At 47.9% G+C, this 24,615-nt stretch overlaps 2 protein-coding genes across 2 annotated transcripts in view; one reads left to right on the plus strand and one right to left on the minus strand.

Annotated features, from left to right (window-relative positions):
• LOC101414564 (serotransferrin) overlaps positions 1-12,853 on the plus strand; it is a 60,176-nt gene extending 47,323 nt beyond the window's left edge. The window contains exons 17-23 of the mRNA XM_058294978.2: positions 4-258; positions 860-954; positions 1,734-1,811; positions 6,125-6,207; positions 9,782-9,918; positions 11,054-11,108; positions 12,508-12,853. Coding sequence (XP_058150961.1) covers positions 4-258; positions 860-954; positions 1,734-1,811; positions 6,125-6,207; positions 9,782-9,918; positions 11,054-11,108; positions 12,508-12,721 — 917 coding nt within the window. The 3' untranslated portion in view covers positions 12,722-12,853. The remainder of the gene's footprint in view (positions 1-3; positions 259-859; positions 955-1,733; positions 1,812-6,124; positions 6,208-9,781; positions 9,919-11,053; positions 11,109-12,507) is intronic.
• Positions 12,854-16,520: 3,667 nt separating this feature from the next.
• RAB6B (RAB6B, member RAS oncogene family) overlaps positions 16,521-24,615 on the minus strand; it is a 70,883-nt gene continuing 62,788 nt past the window's right edge. Inside the window, exon 8 of the mRNA XM_058294979.2 lies at positions 16,521-20,637. Within this exon, the coding sequence (XP_058150962.1) occupies positions 20,573-20,637 (65 nt within the window). The 3' untranslated portion in view covers positions 16,521-20,572. The remainder of the gene's footprint in view (positions 20,638-24,615) is intronic.

A 24,615-nucleotide genomic window follows, 5' to 3' on the forward strand; every position in this document is an offset into this window, starting at 1 on the left:
GAGCAGTTTGGAACTCCCGCTCCCGTGGTGCTCTGCGCTCTGCGCCTGCGCAGTGCGCACAGCCACGTCGCTGTCGGCGGCGTCGGGGACCACGCGACTCAGCGATGGCTTCCGCGGGCTCCCAGAGAGTGGAGGACGGCGGCGGTGCTGGGGGTGCCTTCCAGCCCTACCTGGACTCCCTGCGGGAGGAGCTTCAGCAGAGGGACCCTACTGTGCTGTCAGTTGTGGTGGCGCTTGTGGCGGTGCTGTTGACACTGGGTGAGAGGCCGGGCGGGCGGGCGGTGCCAGGCTTTGCGGGCGCAGGGCGGACGGGGCACCTGGGGGCGTTTAGAGACTGACCGCCCCTGCCACTCCCCATCGCCACCCGAAGCAGCAGGAGCTGCATTGCTTTAAAGGGTGGTCCCCGGCCGCTCCCGGAGAGCCTCCTGGCCCCTCGGCACGGGCTACTCTTAAGGGTCGTGGGCCCTGCTAGGTCTGAGCGATATTTCTGGTTACCATTTGAATCCCCAGTTAAAGGGCTATTTCCACCGTCCACTGCCCTCACTACTAAAACGCACAAGCGTCTTTGCACCGCCTTTGAGCTCCCTGTGTTTGCGAGCTGGCGCTGGCGATAACTACCAAGACAAGATTGCATCTGAGGAGTTCGCTGTCGGGGTAGGTGGTGCAGACACAGAAAAGTTGACAGTTGATTGGAGTTGACACAACGGGGGTCCCTACCAAGACAACAGCGATTATAATGGTGGTAGTAACAGTAGAAGGTCCGCGTGAATGAGTGTGTGGGAGACTTTAATTCCTCCACCCCAACTACATGCAGACTGCTGATAAGGTGTAATTTTGGTTGTTTTTCTTTGTTCGACAGTGTTCTGGAAGTTCATTCGGAGCAGAAGGAGCAGTCAGAGAGCTGTCCTCCTTGTCGGACTCTGTGACTCAGGGAAAACGTTGCTCTTTGTTAGGGTAAATGATTTCGATTTACCACTCTGTTCAATTTAATAGGAAATTTTAGGATATTCGAGTATTCCTGTGAATTGATGGTTTTTATGGGAGGACAGAAAGACTCTTGGAAAGCCCATTAACTGGGATTTCTTGACCATTCCTGTTTTCTTGCACTTGCTACATGCTGACATTTAGCCCTTATCCCATTTAAGGGTTTTATGTGACTAATTTCATTCTGTGGCTAAGGATGTCAGAACAGCTGAAGAAATGGAAGCCTGTATACAGTGTATACAGTGTTATTTGTGTAACTAACGGTCTTGGAAGCTTGTCAAAAAACAAAAAATGTAAGGGTGACTTTTCTTTGACATACTGAATTAGGCATCTTTCATTAATACTTATTTTTAATATGTCTAGTATTTTTAACTGTGTGCGTTGCTTTAGAGAACTCAAGAGGTTTTTTTTTTTCCTTTTTCTTCCTTTTCAGAGTATAAATTATTTCCCTTCCACTAAAGAAATCTAATCTCTGATCATTGATGGTTTCAAATGTTTAAGGAAGGTCAATAAATTTGGCCACTAACCTTAGTTGGGAAATATTTTTTTTTTCTCCCATTGAGAGAGGAGAATGAAGTTTACAATTAATCAGATTATTCTACAGGTAAAAAAAATTCACATGATCCTTTTCAGATATTGCAAGCAACATTCATTTATTTGACTTTACACCTGGGAGAGTTAGAACAAAATTACTGTCTTTAGGTTTGCTATTATGTTTACTCTGCTTTCTCCCATCTTGCTTCTTACAGTTGTTAACAGGACTTTACAGAGACACTCAGACTTCCATCACTGATAGCTCTGCTGTATACAAAGTCAACAGTAACAGGGTAAGGTGTTCCTGGAGTGTTGGAATCTGACAGGGTTAATTTATTACCGTGTATTGGGAAAGTACATTTCCAGGATGAACTAGTCTGAGGATATAGGTACCATCTGTAGCTTATTTTTATGGAGAAATTTATTTCTTTTGACAAATTTCACTCTTGACCATTTGTGCAATAGATTTAATAATTTCTCCTCTTCTTTGTTATACCTTTACACTGGTGTTATATATAGCACATTTTAAAAAAAAGGTTTTATTTACTTATTCCCCCTCCCCCCTTGTCTGTTCTCTGTGTCCATTCGCTGTGCATTCTTCTGTATCTGCTTGTCTTTTCTTTGGGCGGTATCAGGAACCAATCCTGGGACCTTCCAGAGTGGGAGAGAGGCACTCGGTCTCTTATGCCACCTCAGCTCCCCGGTCTGCTGTGTCTCTTATTGTCCCTCCTCTATCTCTTTTTGTTGCGTCATCTTGTGCCCTCTTTCTGCTTGGGCTGCTCCGCTTGGGCCAGCTTGCCTTCAGTGGGAGGACCCAGGAATTGAACCTGGACCTCCCATATGGTAGACGGGAGCCCAATCGCTTGAGCCACATCTATTTTCCCATAGCACATTTTATTCTTATTTTTGTTTCTATGTCTTCTTTCCAACTTTATTTTGAATTCTAAAAGATGGGCAATAAGCCTTTTCCTTCTCATTTATGTTTTAAATAGGATATATATGAGACAAGAATTCAAAAGATTAAAAAGAATACTAGTGAAAAGTAATTTTCCCTTATCTGTCCCCACTACCTGGTTTTCTTTCTTAAAGGCAATAACTTTACATTTTTGTATATAACCTTCTGGATGTTCTATACAAACATATCTGTATGTATTTCCTTTATTTTCTTTTTTTCTTTTTTTTTTAACACAGTTTTGCCCATTCATTTAATGCTGTTTATTTAACAATATAGCTGATATAACTTGGACTTTTTTTGCCCCTGCATTGGTACAAATACTACTACCTTGTTCATTTATGAGCTGCATAGTATTCCATTGTATGGTTATACCATACAGCTAAATTCTTATTTAAGCAGACACCCCTTCCCCCTTTTTCTTTTTAACTTAAACAAATTTTTATTACACAAAAGTTTGTCACATAATTGGATTTTCCCTACTTTGTACACAATTTTTCTTACTTTCCACAGAAATGCTTGAGCAGACGTCTGTTAGTAGATTCTTAGTTTGTTATAATCTTTTGCTTTTAGTCATTGCTGTAAAGGATATCTTAAAGAGTTTATATGAATATATTTTAAAAGCACCAATAAAGAATCATGGAAAATACTTTTTAATGTTCCCCATTAGCTCCAGAATATAGACAATGCCTGCCAGACTAATAGTAATGCTCAATAAATAGATGATGTATTGAGGATGGCTGGTTGGAAGAGTGGGTGGATGAATGGGTGAATTAGAATGGTAGTCTTAGAGACCTTTTTGTCTTCTCCATGGGTTTCCTCCTTCCCCTTTCTATTATCTCCAGATTTAAATATTGTAGGCAAAGAAAAAGGAATATCCCTTGAAATACCTTAGAGAAAATTTTTGCCTTTTTCAATGATTATACTCTTTGTGGTCCAGTACTTTTTATTTTTAATTAATTAATTGCTTTGTGGCCTGGTTTTTTTTTTAAGGTTTTAAAAAAATTTTTTTAATTGTTTTTCTTTTTTTAAGATACATAGATCACAAAAAACTTTACATTAAAAAATATAGGAGGTTCCCATATACCCCACCCCCTACCCACCACTCCTCCCACATCAACAACTTTTTTCATCATTGTGGCACATCAATTGCTTTTGATGAATACATTTTGGAGCACTGCTGCACTGCATGGATTATAGTTTACATTGTAGTTTACAGTCTCCCCCATTTCAGTGGGTTATGGAAGGATATATAATGTCCAGCATCTGTCCCTGCAATATCATTTAGGACAACTCCAAGTCCTGAAAATGCCCCCACATCACATCTCTTCTTCCCTCTCCCTGCCCTCAGCAACTCCCAAGGCCACTTTCTCCAAATCAGTGCTACAGTTTCTTCCATTACTAGTCACAATAGTTCCATAGTGGAATACCAGTAAGTCTACTCTAAACCACATTTTGTTCCTCCATCCTGTGGACCCTGGGATGGTGATGTCTACTCTACCTCTATATCGAGAGGGGGCTTAGATCCCACATGGCTGATGGATGCGATTCTCCTGCTTGCAGTTGTAGATGCTCTTGGTTCCCTGGTGTGGTGGTTGACCATCTTCACCTCCTTGTTAGCTGACTTGGATAAGTCCAACGAACTGGAGAGTAGGAGTCGTCACTCTGCTGAGGCTCAGGGCCCAGCTGGCACATGGACAGTTCAGAGAGTCAAGTCTCCTGAGTATACACCAACCCCAGTCCCACCACAGGTTCAGTAAAAGTGACAGAAGAGGCATGTGTAGAATGGTCACATCTGAGTCCCAACTCCCTCACACTCAGGAACACAAATTCCAAATTATGGCCCACTGACACGGCACTGAACTCTAGAGCCATCTGACCGTAGAATCTGTGTGTCCTGTATCCCTCAGGAGCACCAATACCTGGGGTTGCATCTACTTTGGCTGTCTCTGGGATCCTCCTGAGGCGTGTGTAAGCGCGACCCCTCTGATGACCTCTTGACTCTTTTGAAGTCTCTTAGCCATATAAATTAATTTGTCTTTACCATTTCCCCCTTTTATTCAAGGTCTTTTTCTAGTTGAATCACCAGTTAGTGATTGGTAGTTATACTTGGCACCAGGGAGCCTGTCCCTCGCTGGGGGGACGGTAATGCATTTACATGCTGAGTTTGGCTTAGAGAGTGGCCACGTTTTGGCAGCATGGAGGCTCTCAGGAGGTAACTCTTAGGCACCCTGCAGCTCTAGGCCTGGTTGAAATTTCAGGCACACAGGCTCATAAACATCGTCGTCAGAATCAAGGGCTCATCATTGGAGCATCCTCCTTTCTGGTCTTTGCCCTTGCACTTGGGGATTGTTGCTGTTCTACTGGGGAATGTGACGGAGCTCCCCTGGCTAGGAACTCAGCACTCCCTCAGCTGTTTGTAACTGTAACTACTATGATTGCATTGTGACTTCCAAGGATTCTGATTTTGAAATGTCAGATTTGGGAGATCATTAATTCTTGAGGTACCTGTGGATTTTTTTTTTAGGTATGCTATTCCAGGATATGCTCTAGACCTGTGCTTCCAATACAGTAGCCACTAGCCACATGTGGCTATTGAATACCTTAAATGTGCTCTTATATTTGGGGTCTAGGTTTTCTTTTTCAGATAGTAATCTATTTTCTGGGTTGCTTAGAGTGTTTGGTGTGCAGTACTAATTATGAAACAGAGCAGTGGGTCCCAAACTGGGGTCCTTGGACTCTTACTGTTATTTTAAAAAGAAAAAAAGAAAAGCCTAATAGACATTAATATTTACCCTTAAAAGGACTGCACCAATAGACTGAAGGGCCATAATCCAGTTAGAATTGTGTCACTTCTGTGCACAATGCTGACCTCCTCCTGTTGACTAGTGGTTAGGGTTGGCTGTGGATCAGGTGAAACATCTGAGAAACGACTGAGGAGTCTGATCTAGGTACCAAGAGTCTTGTCGTTGAGCATAGCTGCATCTACACTGAACTTGAGCTCAGGGACGGAGTGGAGTGGTGAATACGACTTAGGTGGGTGCTTACTGGGCTTGCTTAGTAGGATCACAACCCCTTGTGTTTTAGTAATTACAGTCCAAATCCAGAATTAATAGAAAATATTGACAGCATTGGAACCAGTGCTTTATTGCTAAGTAAATGGTGTGTGTAGGAGACAAATATTTTTAAATTCATGGTGGAAATGATAAAATGGTGGCTTGTTGCTATACAAATGATAACATGCTGTATAATTAATTATTTAATTTGTGAATATTATTTTCATGTTTTTGCTTTTAATCAACCTGGTGTATCTCCCATCCTCAGGTGGCCCACCCTCCCCTACTCACTGAGACGGTCAGGTTTCTCATGTCCTCACTCATAGGACATTTATCAAAGTTGTAATTTTCCATTTATATGTAACATAAATTGTTAATCTTCCTGTTAAGCCCTTTTAGAGTAGGGACCATGTCTGTGTTTGTTCAGTTATATGTCCATAGCCGCAACTAATGTGTGATAAGTAGAAGCTGCTCAGTGAACATTGGTTTTCACTTGGTTAGGCACCAGTTTGGTCCCAGACATCTGATATTAAAGCTTAATGTTGTGAATACGGAACTGGACTCAAAGCTTAATTTTATGTTGTTGCTGCCTTCCCAGGGCAATAGCCTGACCTTGATTGACCTTCCTGGCCATGAGAGTTTGAGACTTCAGTTCTTGGAGCGGTGTAAGGCTTCAGCCAGGTAAGGAGGAGGGAAGTGAAATGAGCCTGGCTGACGGCTGTGTACTGAGGCCGCCCCTGGCTGCGCTAGTGGGGGGGGGCAGCCTCCGGTCCTGGAGGGAAGAGACCAGGACCTTCACTCGGGTTTTGTGAGGATTGCGTGAGATCATGTTCAGAAAGGGTTTCTCGTAGCTTCGGAAAGTGTTAATAACTCTTACCGTTATTCAGTATTACATTTATTCTGAGGACAAATTTAATGATGTGTAGGACTATTAAAATCTTACAGAAGAAATTTAATGCTATGAGAGATTAGAAGTTATTGAAGTCCAACTTTATACATAATAAGCCAATTCTTAAATTAACTAAAATTAATGCTGAAAAAGCACAGAACAAAATTTTTGTTTTTCTTTTAGTGTCTGCTCTAGTGTTATCAATTCTTAAATTCTTTCCTAAAATTCCTGTGCTACAGTTTAAAAATGCTTCCTTGTTTAGTTTGTAGCATTGATAAATAAGAATTTAAGATGAAAAGCAGATGACCACATTTCTTTGATTTTAAGACACATTTTAACATCTTTGAAATTGAAATGCTTCTTATAGTTGATGTTATCATAGTTTAATTGGCAGTATTTTCTCTTTCATAGTGGTACCTGAAATAATGTGTATTTTAATGAAATGCGGTAATTGGCTCTTTTCCTTATTTTTGAAGCCATCTAAACTTAACGTTTAGTTATTGCTTCCTAGCCCACAAGATGGTGGTGGTGAGCAATCTGTTGCAGATGAGAATGTTGTGTGATAATTATTGCTCTAATAATTGAGACAAATCTAGAACTGGTAAATTTGCTGTAATTGAGTTTTAATTCTCAATTTTTGAAAATCTTTACTTTTACTATTGCCAATTAAAAATATTTAAAAGTTTGCACTGCGTTTATTCTTTGATTCAAGTATTTTGGGCAAATAGAATATTCAAAATTTAAAGATAAAAATGAGTTCACATAAATCATCATCACAATAAATGTAAATTGAGAAAACATTTACTATATTTGCCTGTGACTTGCTTTTTTTGTTTTTAATCCCTCCTTCTAGCTTAATCAAGTTTCTCTAATGTCTTATTCTCTTCTACCAGCTTGAAAATATGCTTTTCATGGTTTTATCCCCCCCACCCCACTACCTACTTAATAGAAGTCTAAAATCAATAAAATCTTACCTTTTCTTGAACTGTAAAGCACCTTAACTTTGATCTTCCTCACATCTTCCTTTTGTCTCCTTTTTAACCCTCCAACAACTAGTAATTTTTTTCCATATACATTTGGTGATTACTTAAATTTACTCATAGTTTCTTTGCTTTCCATTGTTTCTTCTGTCCTACTTCTTTGGTTTAGGTTCAGTTTTTCTCTTACTGAGAGTATCTTTTTAAAAAATTTTTCCAGGGAGGGTAAATGAGTGGTAAAATTACTTATCCTTTTTAAAATTTTAAAATTTGAAATGCCCTTTATTTGGCTCTCAATTTTGAATGACTGTCTTAGGTGAATGTGAAATCCTGGGTGGCAGGAATTTCACTTCCATCAGGTGAAGGCATTACTCCTGACTGCAGACATCTGCTGTGGTGGTTGAGAAGGCTGATATCGGTCTGACTGTCATTTCTTTGTAGATAATCTGTCTTTTTTTACGTTCTGTTTAGGGGTAGATTTTTTTTCTCCTCAGAGGTGGATTTAGCTTTATCATGCTTGGAATTCAAGTGTGCTCTTTTAGTTGAAAGATTCCTATCTTCAGTTCTGAAAAATTCTCACCTTTATCTTCTCAGGTAATGTTCCCCTGTTCATAGTTCTCATCTCCTGGAACTCTTATTAACGCTATCGACCCTTATCATTTCTGCCCTTCTTGTCCCTTCTCTCTTATCTTATAAATCTCCCTACCTTGCCTCTTTGTGATTCCCTCAGATTTGTTTTCTAGTTTACTGCATGCTTTTGATTCAGGGTAATCGCTGCTTGATTTTTCCATTAGTTATTTTTAAATTTCATTTATTATATTTTTTACTTCTAAAATACCTGTCTTTTCAAATCAGCCTTTTAAAAATATTATCCCATTCGTTTATTATGGTTTCTAGTATTATGCTATTAATTTTGAGCAGCCTTATTTTATAGATTGCTTTGTTATTTCTAGTTTTGGTAGTGCCTGTTATTCTCTCTGGGATATTGATTGCTCTCCCTCATAATGGTTTGTTTTCTCCTATGCTTTGTAATTTTTGATCTGGAACCCCTCTTCAAGGGGGCTGGGTTTTGTTGTTGATGTTACCGTGGTTGTTTTATTAATGCTTTAGAATATGAAAGCATTGTTCTTTTCCTTTTGGGGGCCAATTTTTATGTAACTCTTTCTTTTTGGAGAGCTTACATCATGAGGAAGTATAAACTCAGACCCCATGTATGTGTGAGGCCCAAGAGGCCTGGTGTTTCTATTTCTTTTGTATTATTTTCCCCACCAGCCCCTCCGCCCCCAGAAGACCTTAAAGATCAAAATTCTAATTTCCTTGAAGTTTCCCTGAGACAATGGGGAGAGTTTTCTATTCTCTTTTCATGAATTATACCAGGGGTTCTTAACCTTTTTTGTTCCACAGACCCCTTTGACAGTCAGGTGAAAACCACGAACCCCTGACTAAGTCCACACTCTACTGTGCATTATTTAAGAAATATATCACGCCCGCACCAACATGTCCCCACAAGAATGTTTTTTTGAATTTCAGTTCAAGCTCACAGACCCCTTGTTAAGAACCCTGGATTGGACTGCTTTTTGAAGTGTAAGTTCTGTGCCAGGTGTTCATTTCCACTCCCTTATTGCAGGTAGGCCATTGCACATTTCCTGTCTCCACATCGGTATCAAAATCCTAGCCCCTAAGGCCTCTCTCATCTGGGGCTGCTACACTTTAGCTTTGATATCTTTGTTTCTGGCACATGAATATTCTCACTGTTGCTACCTTAGGCCAGGCGCTAACCTGCTTTTCGTTTGATTGCCCTCTAAGATTTTTCTCTTTCATTTAGTCACTAATATTCTTCATAAGGCAGAAAATTGTCTTATGACAGTTTGTTCTCTGACCTGGTTTTCTACCCTTGACCCACACTTCTCAGTGTACCCGTCGACCTTGAGTCCTCTGGGGCGTATTTCTCTTCTTTGTACCTTACTTATACTACTTTCTAGATAGTCTATGCCCCGTTTTTTTGGTCGGGCTGAAATTCAGCTCAGCGTCCTCCTTCAGGTCCTCTTCGAGCTAATCTCATTTAAATAATCTTCCACTTTCCTGTTACCCATGTCTGTAGTTCCATCACACTGTTCTCTAGATGATGATTTCTTGGTTTTTGAGGGCAGGCATCATTTCTCACTGGCTTTTCAGCTACAATCATTGACACCTAGTAGCACTCAATAGACATTTGCTAACTGAGCGTTTGTATTATGTGATTACATATGCACACCCCTGCATGTGTGTATATTGTGTGTCATTCAATGTGTTATTCTCTAGGATTGGCTTGGAAGAAATTAAGAGATTTCTCTTTTTCAAGATAATGATCCTCTAAAGCTGGTTATTGTCACTTCCCCTCCCCCTCCAGGGCTATTGTGTTCGTTGTGGACAGTGCAGCCTTCCAGAGAGAGGTGAAAGATGTGGCCGAGTTTCTGTACCAGGTTCTTATCGACAGTATGGGCCTGAAGAGCACACCGTCATTCTTAATAGCCTGCAATAAACAAGGTGCTGTCATGTTTTGGGGAGTAATAATTGGGATTTTTCTGGAATTGCTACTAAAAATCAGTACAGTTATCTACAGTTTTCATTACTGAGCATGGAAGACAGGTGCTGTGTAATGAATGATAAATTCAAGTATTTTAAAAATTTATTTCTGTTCCACCTTTTCATCACTCTTCTTACCAGACTGTTCTAAGGAATGAGTGACTGTTACTGCTTTTCCTTTGAGACGGTATTTTTTTTTATTAATTAGAAATTATTTTACTTTACCAAATTAATCAGATTGATATTATATCACATCATGTACACAATTTTGGAGCAACAGGAGGGAGCTCTCCTTTCAAGCAAGCTTAGTGTCCAGGAAGTTTTATCAAGAGAAGTTTATAGAAGTTATTTTTCTTTAACCTGCTAACCATTAAAAACATTCTAGTCACCCCAGTAAAATTGGACTTCTGATTCATTACCTGTAAAATAAGACAGTTGGACCAGATGATCTGTATAGGTATCTTTCACAGCTAAAATTCTGATTCTAGGAAAGCCCAAGGCATTTCTCAGAAGTGATCAGGTGAAAAACCTAATCATGCTCAATCAGGAAAGCAGTCTTAGGAATATTACCTGACCTTCTCTTCATTTCTCCTATTCAGTATAAGGAGGGGAGTTAGCAGATACTGGGCATCTGCTTTGTGCCAAACCAAATTTTTTATCTATTGCTTATTTCTTAGCTATTGCACACTCGATGCCTTAACATCTCATCTTAGTATCAACTGAAATTATATTAAAGTTTACTTTTAAATGACAAGTAGGGTATTGTCTGAATGAAGCTCTTGTTATAATCATAAAGCTGGTAGGGTTTTTTTGATGTTGTTTAATGGGCTGGACTTAAATGTATTGACTTAAAAGATCTGTAAGGTGTGGAAAATGCCAGTGGAAGAGCTCAAGTCAATCTGAGGGTCACCCCTGTAATACTTTTATAAGCATTATCTTAGAGAAACTGTTATGTACAAATATAGAGCTTTACTTTGATAGAGAAGGAACTAGCTATAAAAAAGAAAGGGAGAAGAAACTTACTGGTTTAAATAGGAATTTTCCATCTTGGGAAAATACCCTTTCTGTTTTAAACTACAGTGTCTTTACTTTGTAGATATTGCAATGGCAAAATCAGCAAAATTAATTCAGCAACAGCTTGAAAAAGAACTGTAAGTATATATGAGGCTTTTTTTTTTGTTAACTATGTATCTTTACCCTTAGACCTTAAAGCAGCATATTCTTATTTCGTTCATTTGTTTGTATTTGATTTTCACAATAAGGTTGAAAATAGTTGACAAAAAAATTAATGGAATTTATGAAAGCTTTAATGGGCTGTTTATAGAATTTTTTTTTCTTTTGAGGTATGGGGGCCAGGGATTGATCCTGGGACCTCATATGTGGGAAGCTGGCGCTCAACCACTGAGCTACATCTGCTCCCCTGAGTTTGTTTTTCGTTTGTTTGCTTGTTTTTCTGTTTTTAGGAAGCACTGAGGATTGAATCTGGGACCTCCCATGTGGGAAGCAGGTGCTCAACCACTTGAGCCTTATATGGTCCCTGTAGATTTTTAAATTTTCATGGAAAGAAGATCTCAGGTTAATTGAAACCATTAAGCTCAATTAATTTTACCGCTGTTACTAATCCATTAATAGTTAGAAATGAAAGGTTTTAGAAATTAATATTTTTTTAAGCCAGTGGAAATTTTTGTTGACAAAATAAGAAAGGAATGCTTAGGAAGAATTAAAATATAAAGTACTATTTTGAAGCTTGTATTGTTTTCAAGCTACTCTGGCAATATCATATAGCTTACTTGTATTTAGAAATTTGTCAATTGAACTATATGCTTTTGACTTTTAAGGAATCTAGCACGTGTTTTATGTTCCTCAAGCTAGCCAAAAACTTGCTTAGACAGGAAAAATGGTCAACTTAAGCAGGTTATGTTTTTGTATTTCTTTTGTGTAAGGATTTCCTTTTTTTAAAGAAAAGGATCTGATGAGGAAAAACTATGCTTTCAGTTTTTAGCACATTTTTTTCCTGCCTCTCTCTGTTAGAGCCAATAGAGGGCATGAAGGTAACTTAAATTTGGAAGATTTTAGTAATTGAGTTGGACAATAGTAATTGTGCCAAAAAATAGATATGAGAATCTGGAGTGTGTGGGTTTCTAAGCTCCATTTCCAAATAGAATCAAGATAAATAAAATACCCTATCTACCCACACTTACTTTCAGAAACTTAGGTTGTTATAACACTTCATATCACATATTTTAAAAATACATTTCAAAAAGGCATCACCAGGAAATCCTGTAGATGGGGACCCTGGGCTGAAGGTTGAAGTTACCTGGGTCCACTGTTGACCTGTTGGCATTTAGCCTCATCTCACCTTTCTGTCTAAGAGAGTGATCTACAAATGCAAAGGATTATTAAACAGTTGTGGTAGAATAATTGAAGTCTTTATGATTAAGAATTTAAATGAAAGATTTAGGTATTAGTATTGTTTCTGAAAGGCCTTTAATTGCTATATAAGAATTCAACTCTTTTTGCTGCCCGTCTGATTTTCCTTTTGCCTTACAGCAATACCTTACGAGTCACCCGTTCTGCTGCTCCAAGCACGTTGGACAGTTCCAGCACCAACCCTGCTCAGCTGGGGAAGAAAGGCAAAGAATTTGAATTCTCACATTTGCCCCTCAAAGTGGAGTTCCTGGAGTGCAGTGCCAAGAGTGGAGGAGGAGACGGCGGCCCTGCCGACATCCAGGACCTGGAGAGATGGCTGGCTAAAATCGCCTGAGGGACAGCCAGAGCACGAGCCGTGCTGGATGTGTGTGACTGGCCGTTTTGGTAGACTGTTGTTGATAAACATGGGTACACACTGTGATTAGAAACCTTTCCTTGTTCTGGAAACAAATTACTGTTGAAACTAGCTTCGGATTTTTTTTTTTTTCAAGTTCAGTTCTCTCTTATTGCTCCCTTTTAAACTAGTCCTTTTTATTTGACTTGGTGTCTTTCTTTTTTTCAGGTTTAGGGTATGCTTGATGTAGGGTCAAAATGAGCAGACCCCATATAAAGAGGATATTATCGTGACGTATGGTTAAGAGCTGAAGTTTTCTTAATGTCTGCGTTGGTCCCTCTTTCCTAGAAACTAACTGTCAGTTTATGGAGCCAGCTGATTTCCACTTGCCCCTGACTTTCATGGGTAGTACATTCGCTGGCCCTTTATGGAGTTTCAGATGTGCAGGTACAATCACAATATACCCCCCGTCGTGTGTGGTGAAGATAGAAAAGAACACGTCAGCGCTGAGATGGGAGTGCCGCCCAGTGGCCCGCTCAGCAGCTCAGGGACCTGTCCGCACCCAGCTCCCGGCACTTGGGTCTCGGGAACGTGGGTCCTGAACCCGGGCGCTATTCCGGGGGTAGGACTGTATGTGCGGAGTCCCCAGACGCCAAGGGCCTCCTGTGTGCTGGGGGTCCTCCCAGCGGGGGCCGGGGAGATGCAGCAGCTGTTACTGCAAGGCTGAGGGCTCCGCGCTCTCTTCTTGTGTGCTTGATTAGCTCCTATTTTGTAGCCTTAGCCAAAGGCTGTGGAGCAAATAGGAAACAGAAAATGTTCTCTGCAGATTTTTTAAGTGCATTATTCATTGATGCTAAGAAAAAAGTCTGCCTTTTGAAAGTGATATTCTTTGCCATTACCTTAAATATATGGCAGTTATGGTTTTTATAAAAGACTAATACATTTCTTGGTAAATAAATAAGACCTGGCTGATTTTAAGCAGTTCAGTAGAACAGTACACAGTTAGTACAGATGTGTTAGGATTCAGGCCTAACTCTAGGGTCCAGGGCCTAAAAATGACTGGACGCAGGAACAAACTCCACCCCCTACCTCAGACACTGGGGGGGCGGGGGCAGGCTCATCTGCGGCTTAGCAGGAGACAGGAGGAGTGGACAGTTGAGACGCCAGTCACAACAGGGCAGCGGGAGCTGTGCCGGGGAGAGGCAGGGTGCTGGGGGGCACGCGGCAGGGCCCCTGGCCTGGCACCAAGGGGTTGGGGAGGGCTAAAAAGTCAAGACCGTGGAGCGCTTCGCCTTGGAGTTTGAGCCTGGTGCCCAAGTACACTTCCAGGGCTTGGGCAGGCAGCAGTGCTGCCGGGGGCCTAACGTGCAAACTCAAAATGGAGAGTGAGCCTCGGGTCCTTGTCGGGGTGCTCCAAGAGCCTCCTGCTGCTAGTGTTCGTCCTGTCTAATGGACTCTTTCTTGCCCTTTTTATTAAGTGGTAACTTAAGGAGGTAGGTAAGAAAAACGATCCAGAAATCAGGCATGTGGTGAGGATAATGTGTTCGCATGGTCGTAGTAAGTGCTCATTAGAGGCGTGTGTTCTTTCAGCGTCCTTTATGTTTAATAAAGTGTTTTACTTTATTGGGGGAAGCAATGCACCAAAAAAGTGACTTAAGAAGGGGAGCAAGGTTAATTTTATTCAAAGCCTAAACGTGGTATTCTGAAAAAGGAACGTTGTTAGGCCTAAAACAGTGACTTAGCTTTTGGTATGCACCAGAATCACCTGCAGCGGCCGTTAGGCTGATTTAGGACCCTCTCCCTCAACATTCTGATTCAGTAACATGCCTGATAGGTCTGGAATCCGCGTGCTTAACACGCCCCATACCAGCCCCACAGGGGTTCTGAGGGTGCACGCGAGATGATCTGGCCTGGAGTGTCACGTGTGCCTTTAGTATTTTTTGTTTTTAAGGGTGTTGAATCAAAACCCGTTTGTTTTTCAGTGAGCAGGTTCGAGTCCTCCTGGGGTGTGTGCTGCTTCCGTCTCACTGCAGTCTTGGCGTCTCAGGGGCTGAGGCCAAGGCGGGGTCTTGGTCTGGGGAGCCTGGGAAGGGTTTTTGAAAGGCTGGAAAGGAGGGGGTCCTCTTCAGCCCTGAAGTCGTGCAGAAAGCAGTTCCTGGCCAGACTGGAAGGAGAGGTGCCACAGCCTTGAGACAGGCAGGCGGGGCGCGGGCGAGGTTCAGGAGAGGGCTGTGGCGCTCCTCCTCAGCGGCATGGCGGTGCCTGCCCAAGAGCCATGTGCCCGCCAGGGGGCGCGGGCTGTGGCGGGGCGTGTTCACGGGCCGCTGTCGCGAGGCCACGGCGCTCCCCTGGGGGCTGCTGCAGTTCTGGGATGGGGTCCTGTGTGGTGTGGAGCAGCCCTGCCGACCAGGAGGGGTTTAGGCCCTGGCAGTTCCGTTCCTTCCTCTGGCTCGTTCAAGCGCCTTTTGAGAGGACTTTCGGGCTTGGCAGCCTCTGCTGCTTCTGGGCGACGACATCGGGCCCTGCCTCTCACACCTGCCGCTGTTGGAGGGTGGGGTCGGGCCGAGTCTTCCCACACCCTCTGTACCAGTGCCTCCTGGGAGTCCAGAGTTCTGTGGCTCCGGCCTGGGAGGCACTCGGCCACACTGTTTCCTTGAGATCACTTTGTTTCGGCTGACTATGGTGCGGCCTTTTTTTCCTTTTTTTTTTTTTTAAGATTTATTTATTTATTCCTCTCCCCTTCCCCACCCCCCCGGTTGTCTGTTCTCTGTGTCTATTTGCTGTGTGTTCTTTGTCCACTTCTGTTGTCAACGGCACGGGAATCTGTTTCTTTTTGTTGCGTCATCCTGCTGTGTCAGCTCTCCGTGTGGGTGGCGCCATTCCTGGGCAGGCTGCACTTTCTTTCGTGCTGGGCGGCTCTCCTTATGGGGCGCACTCCTTGCGCGTGGGGGTCCCATATGCGGGGGGACACCCCTGCGTGGCAGGTCACTCCTTGCACACATCAGCACTGAGTATGGGCCAGCTCCACACGGGTCAAGGAGGCCCGGGGTTTGAACCTCGGACCTCCCATGTGGTAGACGGACGCCCTAACCACTGGGCCAAGTCCACCGCCCCTTCTTTTTAAAACGTTTGGGTTTAGCAGGGCTTGTCAAAGCCCCCTTTTCTCCTCTTGGGCCCTGGGTGGCAGAGCACAGCTCCAGGGAAGAGGAGAGCCGCCCAGAAGAGCGTCCCTTGCTGCTGCGCCCTCCAGCTGAGGCAGGGTGTTCTCCACAGCTCCGGAACCACCATGCTGACACCTGCGCGAGTCCTAGCTGTGCTTCACCTGGTAGTCGGCCTTCAAGTCTGAGCCACCCCAGCGCTTGCTAACCCAGGAGGGAGGGGCCGCTGGACAGCTGTGCGTGAACACCAGGCCCGGCGAGGCGATTCGCTCTGCTGCCTGGACTCCCGCTGCCCCGGAGACCACAGCCCTGCAAAGTGACTGCTGCCTAGGGCAGCTGTAGTGTGGCTTTTAGTCTGGGCTTTCTCTCTGACCTTTCGCCCTTTTGATGCCCCTGTACCTGCTCTAGCTCACATTTTACATGTAGCAGTCCCCAAAAGTAAAGCAAGGGCATCTACTTCCATTTCCTTATAATCCTTGAGGTGCAGATTGGAGGATGTACCAGAACCTCCAGGAACTACAGCAGAAAGGTAGTTTGTGAAATTGGACTTGAAGAATGGAGAGGGGGGTCTTTGAGGAGCATGCACTTGAAATCCGAACCACCCATATGAGCACACCACTTAAAAACATCAGACAAGGGTCTTTGTGTTGAGAATTAGGACAGTTTATTGTTTGACCAACATGCTGAGTCTTCCACATTTTACACAGTTTTATGTAAAGTCAATATGGCCGCTTATGTCTTCTGAGCAGTGAGAGGAGATGCCACCCGCTGTGCTCCTTCGGCCGGTCACTCTATGGGGTGGGTAAGGGGAAAGACGGGGAGAAGCTGGCATGCCGTGACTGCAGGCTGCCTTCGGTGGCGTGGAGGCTTCCCGCCTCCTGAAGGAACCACCCAGACCCCTGCGGCGGGGTTTTCCTGCTAATCCATACCCTGCTGGGAGTGCCAGCCAGACAGGGGTCTGCAGTCCAGGGAGTATGCACACCGGGATCACAAGGTTTGGGGATACCCAAATAGTTCACTGCAAAAAAAAGGTAAAGGATGTCCTGCTCTGCGTGAGTGCCCCAGACAATCAGACTGGACTTGGGGACTGGACCTTCTTTGTACTGGAGGATCCCCAAAGTCCCTGGGTTCTCGCCCAGCTCATGCAGGTGCACTGGGAAGAACCTCACGTCCTAACCAGAGGAGAGATGGTCTGAGGAGCACATCATGCACAGTTGTCCTTTACGTGCAAGACAGTCACATTTATACACATGTCGGTCAGCAATGGACAAAGAATGGAAACACCTCAGCTCTGATCACTCTTGATTTTCTAGGCAATTGCCCCTTCTCTGTCTTGGGTTTCCTGTTTGTGAAACAGGAAGGATGATAAAACCTTTGCCTCACTGCTGTAGCAAGGTGACAGTGCCTTACTCTCTTGGGAGGAGGTAGTTTGGAAACTGGTTCTACCTAACAGCCCTGTCCTTGGTCAGTGTGCACAGCCAAGCCATGCTTCTGTTCAGCTGCCCCTCATGGGGCAGACCTTACACTCCTGGGCTACCTGCCCTCTGCCTTGGGAAGGAATGAGGCTGCTTTACCAGAGGACACTGAGGCCAGCAGTGCCATCCCTTTACTGTCACAGCTGGGACTCGAGGGCAGGGTGCTCCCAGCACTTACTAGCCAGCAGGAGAGTGAGGTGCGGGGCTTCAGGTGGGGCTGGGCGCGTACCTTCTTCCACCACTTCCATCCTCATTTTGTTGCCTGAGACACTCAAACTGATCTGGCCCTTGCTCCTAGACCTGGGAACACTGCAGAAGGTCTGAGGGTGATGTCAGAAAGACAGTGGCGATAATGCGAGCAGGAGGGCCTCTGTCCAAAGGAACCCTTGCTTGCAGTCAAGTCACCCAGCAGGCTAAGCTGAGACCACACAACTGCGGTTCTAGTCCTCAGGTGCTGACTTCATGCCTTCGTTTTGGCCTGTGTGCACCTCTACATAAAATAGGCTGTCTGCTTTTTCCATCTTACACTCAATTTTTCTGATGCCTGCAGAACCAGAGCTTTGCTCTAACAGCTTTTCTTCAAGGTCCCCAAAGAAAATCAGAGTCAAAAGAAGACGACCCTGACCATCTCCCAGTTCCAATAGTCCTTGGGACGACGGCTGCACTGCTGGCAGCACTGAGATCGTCTCCTGGAAGGATCGTCCGCTCTGCCCTCTGCTAGCCCATCTGAACTTATCAAAGGTACGCTAATTCTGCTGGGCTGCCGAGCCAAGTTCACGACACCTTCAAGGGAACGTGATCAGTGTATGATAAATCGACCCTTACCTGAGTCGAGATCCTACCTACAAGCAAGGGCACCATGATGCCACCTGCTCAAGATGAGAGAAGGTACCAATGCACTTCTGTGAAAGAGTTCTGGCTGCTTCGAGAGACCCCAGGACATGAGGTAGGGAAACCAGTCCTGAGGAAAGGAGAGGGTCATGCAAGGGCACAGGACTGCTGACGAGGGACAACAGGGGGTGACTGCCTCCCCTGCAGAGGCCCCCTGGGCTGGGGAGAGCCCGGGAGCGAGAGAGACGCTAGGAAAGGCAGGGCTCCCTGAGGCCACATCGAGCCAGAGGACGGCCAGTGCATCTCTTAACGGCCCTCGGGCTGGGACGGAAAGAGAAGGTCCGTGATGCTTTGGAGGTGGACGCACAAGAGAAGGGAGATGAGATTCTATTTCATTTACAGGAAAGTTTTAAGAACAGGTACTTTTTAGTGCCAAGAAAAGAAAAATCCACCCTCCTTCATTCACTATACCCAGTGCAGATCCTTGGAAATGGGGCTGTCCCAAAGGCCGCAGGCGATGGCCCTGCCAACAAGGCCGTGCACTGTAACGGGCTCCGATACATCCCCCGAGGTAAGCAAGCAAGCGCTCTTCCAACAAGCACCACTGGGGGGGTCCCCGTGGGAGGGAACGGGCCCACAGAGGCCACCCGTGCATATGAGGACATGGACGTGGAGAGAGAGGGTGGAGATACTCCCATGGGCTATTTTTTGCCTCTACTTTAACATCTAGGCATTATTTTATTGATGGCAAGACAATCACAAGTTATTTGACAATATTAAGTATTTCTTATTTCAACACATTGCAGTACTCTTGAATTTCCAAAACTTATCACAATGCAAGTTCCAACTTGAGAGCAGGAAAAACAAAAATATACATTGAACACACGTATCTCTGTGTGAGAATGTGTTTCTGGAAGGTGTATACACAAGTCTATATATATATAATTATGTACACACATATAAAAATTAAACACATGACATTTGAATTACAGTCGTACATTGGTCTTTGCCTTCTGGAAGAGGGGCTCAGTGGGAATCCTGTTTCCTTTCTTCTTCATGTGAAGAAGTTTCTCTCCAAAGATAAGCTATGACATACAGCATCCTAGGCTGACGCGGGGCAGGTCCACTGGACAAATACCAGTGAGCCTTGCCAGGTTCTGCTGCACTTACTGGCTGCCATTTTGGATTAGTTTCTGAGATGTTCCAAAATTTAGTCCAACAACCTTGTTGGACTCCTGCCTTATGGAATTCACTGCCCACCACACCCCAGACAGTTGCTAAGCCCATCTATGACGGGCCCAGCAGCAGTCTGGAAGAAGGGCCAAAACGAGCTGACCATTCTGGCCAGAGTTGCTGCCCACTGCCCAGCCTTGCACAGGCTCAGGGTCCGTTTGGAATGCTGGCCGGGGGGTACCGCCACTGAGGAGAGTGCTTCAGGGTGGTACACCGCCAGCATCCCACACTTTCTCCCCCTTCCCTTGGATTTGACCCAGATGTGTGTGCCGAGAGCTGGGCCATCGGTTAAAGCACTTTCAGAACGCCATGCCCCGGTCTGAAAACCACACATCGCTACAATCCGCATATGCCAACTGAACCCCTTCCTTCCGATGACCTCTTGCTCTGCAAATCACTGGGCGGCCCACCAAGAACACGAGGTGGCCTGTAGCCAGTGCCTTCCACCCCCTTCAAGGTGTTTCAGGGAAGGAGAAGGAGCCAGGAGCTCCCTGGGGCCTGCCGCCAGGCTCCCACAGCCCATGAGGCCCTCACTTCCACCCAGGGCGGTGGCTGGTCCCCTGCAGGCCACGGACACCGGCCAGCGCAGGGCCGCCAGTCCAGAGGCTGTGTAGCAGCCCGTGCTCGACTCTACCACGAGGGCCTGCGTGCGGGGCCTGGGTGGCCTGGGATTGGAGCCTAATTAAGCTGCCTCATCAATTGCTCCTAATTTCTTGGGCTGGAGGTGGGAGGAGGGCACAGGTGATGAACAGTTCAAGAGAGGACAGGAAGGAGGTGGTATGTGGAGAGGGTTCTCTATAAGTTTACAAATATACAAAAACAAAAAGCACATCTTTCAAATAAAAATGACTACATTTTTTTATCTGGCAAAAAGTTGTATACACATGATTTAAATTTTTTTTTTTTAATTTTAACAGTTTTTGGCAATCTTAATAAAGTACAATATATTACAACCAAACCAAAAAATAGTTGTTTAAGTAACAGCTGTTAAGAGTGACGTGATCCCTGATGCCCAGCCTCCCCCCACCCCCCACTCCTAGAGACAGAGAGAAAAGAAAGCTCCTCCCCTCGTGGTGAGCTCATCCCCCTAGGAAGCTAACCAATAGGAAGCGTGTGACAACGAGCGGGCGGAGGGAAGCGGCGGTCGCTCGGCATTAGCAGGAGCAGCCGCCCTCGCTGGCCGGGGGCTCCGGGGGCTTGTCCAGCTTGATGTCGATCACTGCGGGCTGTGCTAAGGAGGACGACCCGCGGAGGCGCTGCCCGCTCCCGGCCCTGCTGCAGGGGCGCTGGCCCTCAGCCCCCGCCTCCCTGCACACGCACCTCGCACCCCCCCAGCGGGGCCGGCAGAGCCCCTCCTGCGCTGCGGGGCCTCTGTCTACACGTCCCGGAAGCCCAGCCCGAGACCGGGGCTCTGCAGCCAGGGCCGCCGTGCACTGAGCCCTCCCGGCTCGGAGCCCGGGCCTGCCCCACTCGGCAGCAGGGACCCATCCCTCAAGGTCCAGGCAGAACGCCACCTCCGTCCCGGGGGTGCCCGAGCCGGCCGCCCTCCCCAGCCCTTCCCACTGGCCCTCGGGGCCATGGGCTGAGAAGCACGAACTGCTGCTTCACCCACGGGCTGAACGAGGGAGCCGCACCCGAGCGCGCCTGAGGCCAGCCCGCTTCCTCGGCTCCCCCGCTGGCCGCGGCCCCTGCGTGGGGCGGCACTGGGTGGGGAGAAGCCCCGCTGAGGACCGCGCCGCTGGCCCCGAGGACGACTGGTGGCCCCTGGAGGACTGCGAGTCCTTCGGCGCTAGGCGCCCTGACGGCCACCTCTCCTGGAGCGGTGCCTCGCGCCTTGCCTGGTCGGCAGTGGCCACAGCCGACCTTCCGGCCCCCTTCCGAGCAGGGCTTCATCTCCCCTCCACCTGCTTTCCTGCTGTCTCCTCCCCATGCCCCAATCCTCTTACATGCGGGAAAGCACACAAACGCCTTCTCCTCGTTTTCCTTTGTGTGTGTGTGTGGTGTGTACACACACTATTAACTTGGCGCAGTATAAATAAGGAAATAGCAGACAACTGCCTCTGCCCTGCTCTGCTCCACCTTCTGCCTCTGACTCCAGCCGAGCACCTGCCCTTCTCCACTTCCTGCCGCTCCTGGCAAAACGCACTGCTAAGCACACGCTGCCTGTCTGCCCCTGCCCAGCAGTGGCCACACGGTTCCGAGGCCACGCTGCCCCACGCAGGCCTGGCTGGCGTCCCCGGCTTCTCCAGGTGGCCCCGCGCAGCGCCCCGGCCCTCCCACAGCACCGCAGCCTCCCAAGGCCAGCTGTGGTGACAATCCCTCCCTGCTCTGGGACAAATACAGCTTCCAGAGATTTCTCACGCCGGCCCTGCATGATTTACCACGAGTCTACTTCAGCTCAGCCTTTCCCCTGACCACACGTTTAGGCTCCACCAATGAGACTGCCCCTCTTCCAGCAGGTCCCACACTTTTCCTCCTTTGCCTAGCTCATGCTCCTGCCTTCGAGAAGTGACTTCCCTTCCTCAGCCGGTCTCAGCCTATAAGAAAAGGTCTTCACGATGTGTTCGAGGCTCCAATGTGAGCTGCCAGCTCTGTGCCGAGTCGTCCCCAGTACCTGCTGCGTGCCAGGAGCCTGGCTAGGCTCTGAAAATGCACGGCCTCTCTTCAACCCTGTAACCCGCCCGGGACACTGGCCCGCCAGCTGGAAGGGGCGGTGCCCGTGTTCAAAGCCAAGGTGACCTGCCTGGGGCTCGGGCTGTGCAGTCGCCGGCTACACGACAGCCCCAGCACGGGCTTCGCAGCCTCAGGTGCCAGCGTCCTGGGCTGGACACCGCCCTGTGGGGAGCGGGGCTGCCCTGTGCGTTGCAGGGCGAGCACAGCATCTCTGGCCACCGCCCGCCAGCTGCCGTGGGACCCACCCCTCAGCTGTACTAACCACAAATGTCCCACTGTCCAGTAGTCCCCATGGGCAAGACCAGCTCCAGCTGAGCCCCTCCTCTGGCTGCAAGGACGGCTACCGTTTCAGCATGACATTCTGCCCAAAACTGAAGTTATTTGCATGACACACAAAAAATCTCCTGAGTAACTTGAGCCAGAAAGTGTTTGTACACTGCACAGCAGCAGTTCTCAATAACTGCATCAAAATCTCCTAGGACATTTGTTAAAAATACATCTCCCTGGGAAGCATGGGGCTCAAGCAGTTGGGCACCCACCTACCACACGGGAGGTCCCGGGTTTGTTTCCCAGTGCCTCCCAAAGAAGACAAGACTGCAAGCTGACGTAAGATGACACAATGAGATGAGGCAACGAAGAGACACAAATTAGGAAACACAGTGAGAGATGTAACAATCAGGGAGTGGCGGTGGCTTAAGTGATTAGGCACCTCTGTCTCACATGGGAGGGTCCCAGGCTCGGTTCCTGGTGCCTCTTTAAAAAAAACAAGCACACAACAAATAGACAGAGAGCAAACAGAGAACAGACAGCGAGAGCAAATAACTAGGGGCTGGGGGGAGGGAGAAATAAATACATAAAATAAATCTAAAAAAAAAAAAATAGCCATCTCCCCGGGTTCCACCTCAGCAGATGTAGGGACTGGCCCAGGGAGATGTATGTTTAACAAGCTCCCAATGTAGAGACATCTGGGAAACCGATTCTCCGGCTATTTCCAGGGTGGCACTGTCCTAGAGAATGTCCTGCGATGACAGATATTCTCGTACCTGCCCTGTCCACTACAGCAGCCCACAGCCACTTGGGGTATGGAGCACCTCAGTGAGGCTACTGAGAGTGACCAACTGAATTTTTAATTTCGTTTCATTGTAATTAATTTAAATACCCACATGCGGCCGCCATACTGGAAAGCACAGGTCTCAGTCGCGTCTGCAAGGAGCTCTGACACACACACTCGTGCCGTGTTGCCTTCTCCTTGTACTACCGCCTGCTGCTGAGACAGTGCTCAGGGCTGCCTGCTGCCTGCTGCCTGGGGAGGTCGGACCAGAACCACTGGGGTGACACGCCAGGACAGGACACCACCAGGAGCCTCCGGGGCCTCGGCGTGGGCTTCTCCTGTGGGCGGAGGCCAAGCACGCCTGCTCCTCTCTGGTGCAGGCATGGCCCGTCCCAGACCCCACAGAGGCGGGAGCTACCCACCATCAGGCCCTCAGTGCCCCCTCGTCTTTCCCCTGCTTCCTGGAGCAGTGGAGGGTGATCCGCACAGCCTGTTACAAACATGCCCAGAGGTGCCCGGCGCGCCCGCCCCGCCCCAGTGCCTCTGACACGAGTGCAGGCACGACCCTCTCCATCAGGCTGGGCGAGCGTCCAGTGGGCAGCAGCGGGGAGGGCGGGGCGGTGCAATCCTAACGTCTGGACATGCTTCCAGCTCTGTCACCTGCACCAGCCCCAGACCCCGGGACGCCCCACCTGCACCAGCCCCGGGCTCCCCCCGGGATGCCCCACCTGCACCGGCCCCGGCCCCGGGATGCCCCACCTGCACCGGCCCCGGGCACGCCCCCCAGGACGCCCCAACTGCACTGGCCCCAGCCCCGGGACGCCCCACCTGCACCGGCCCCGGGCCCCCCCCCCGGGACGCCCCACCTGCACCGGCCCCGGGCCCCCCCCAGGACGCCCCACCTGCACCGGCCCCGGGCCCACCCCCCCCGGGACGCCCCACCTGCACCGGCCCCAGGCCCCCCCGGGGACGCCCCACCTGCACCGGCCCCGGCCCCGGGACGCCCCACCTGCACCGGCCCCAGGCCCCCCCCAGGACGCCCCACCTGCACCGGCCCCAGGCCCCCCCCAGGACGCCCCACCTGCACCGGCCCCAGGCCCCCCCCGGGACGCCCCACCTGCACCGGCCCCAGCCCCGGGACGCCCCGCCTGTATGGGCATCACGGCCTCGCCTGCTTGGAACCACCGCGCAGGCGCCACAAGGTCGTCGCCGAGCCCATGCCAGCCTTGCTCAGGAAGCCACGGCCCACGGGTCGGAGGCACTGTGAGTTGGGGCAGAAAGCAGGCACGGGGCCGGGTGTGCGCAGCGGGGGCTGGTGGCTGCTGTCCGCGGCCCCAGGGCTCCCCTCTAAAGCCATGGGGTGGGCAGCTGGGTGGGAGGGCTGCAGGGATGGGCCCTGAGGGATGCCCAGCCTCTGGGGAGCCAAGACGAGGCGCAGCAGCCCCGCGCCCAGGCCTGGCAGCAGTGGACACC

Source organism: Dasypus novemcinctus, chromosome 4 (assembly GCF_030445035.2).
Source record: "Dasypus novemcinctus isolate mDasNov1 chromosome 4, mDasNov1.1.hap2, whole genome shotgun sequence".
Taxonomy (NCBI): domain Eukaryota; kingdom Metazoa; phylum Chordata; class Mammalia; order Cingulata; family Dasypodidae; genus Dasypus; species Dasypus novemcinctus.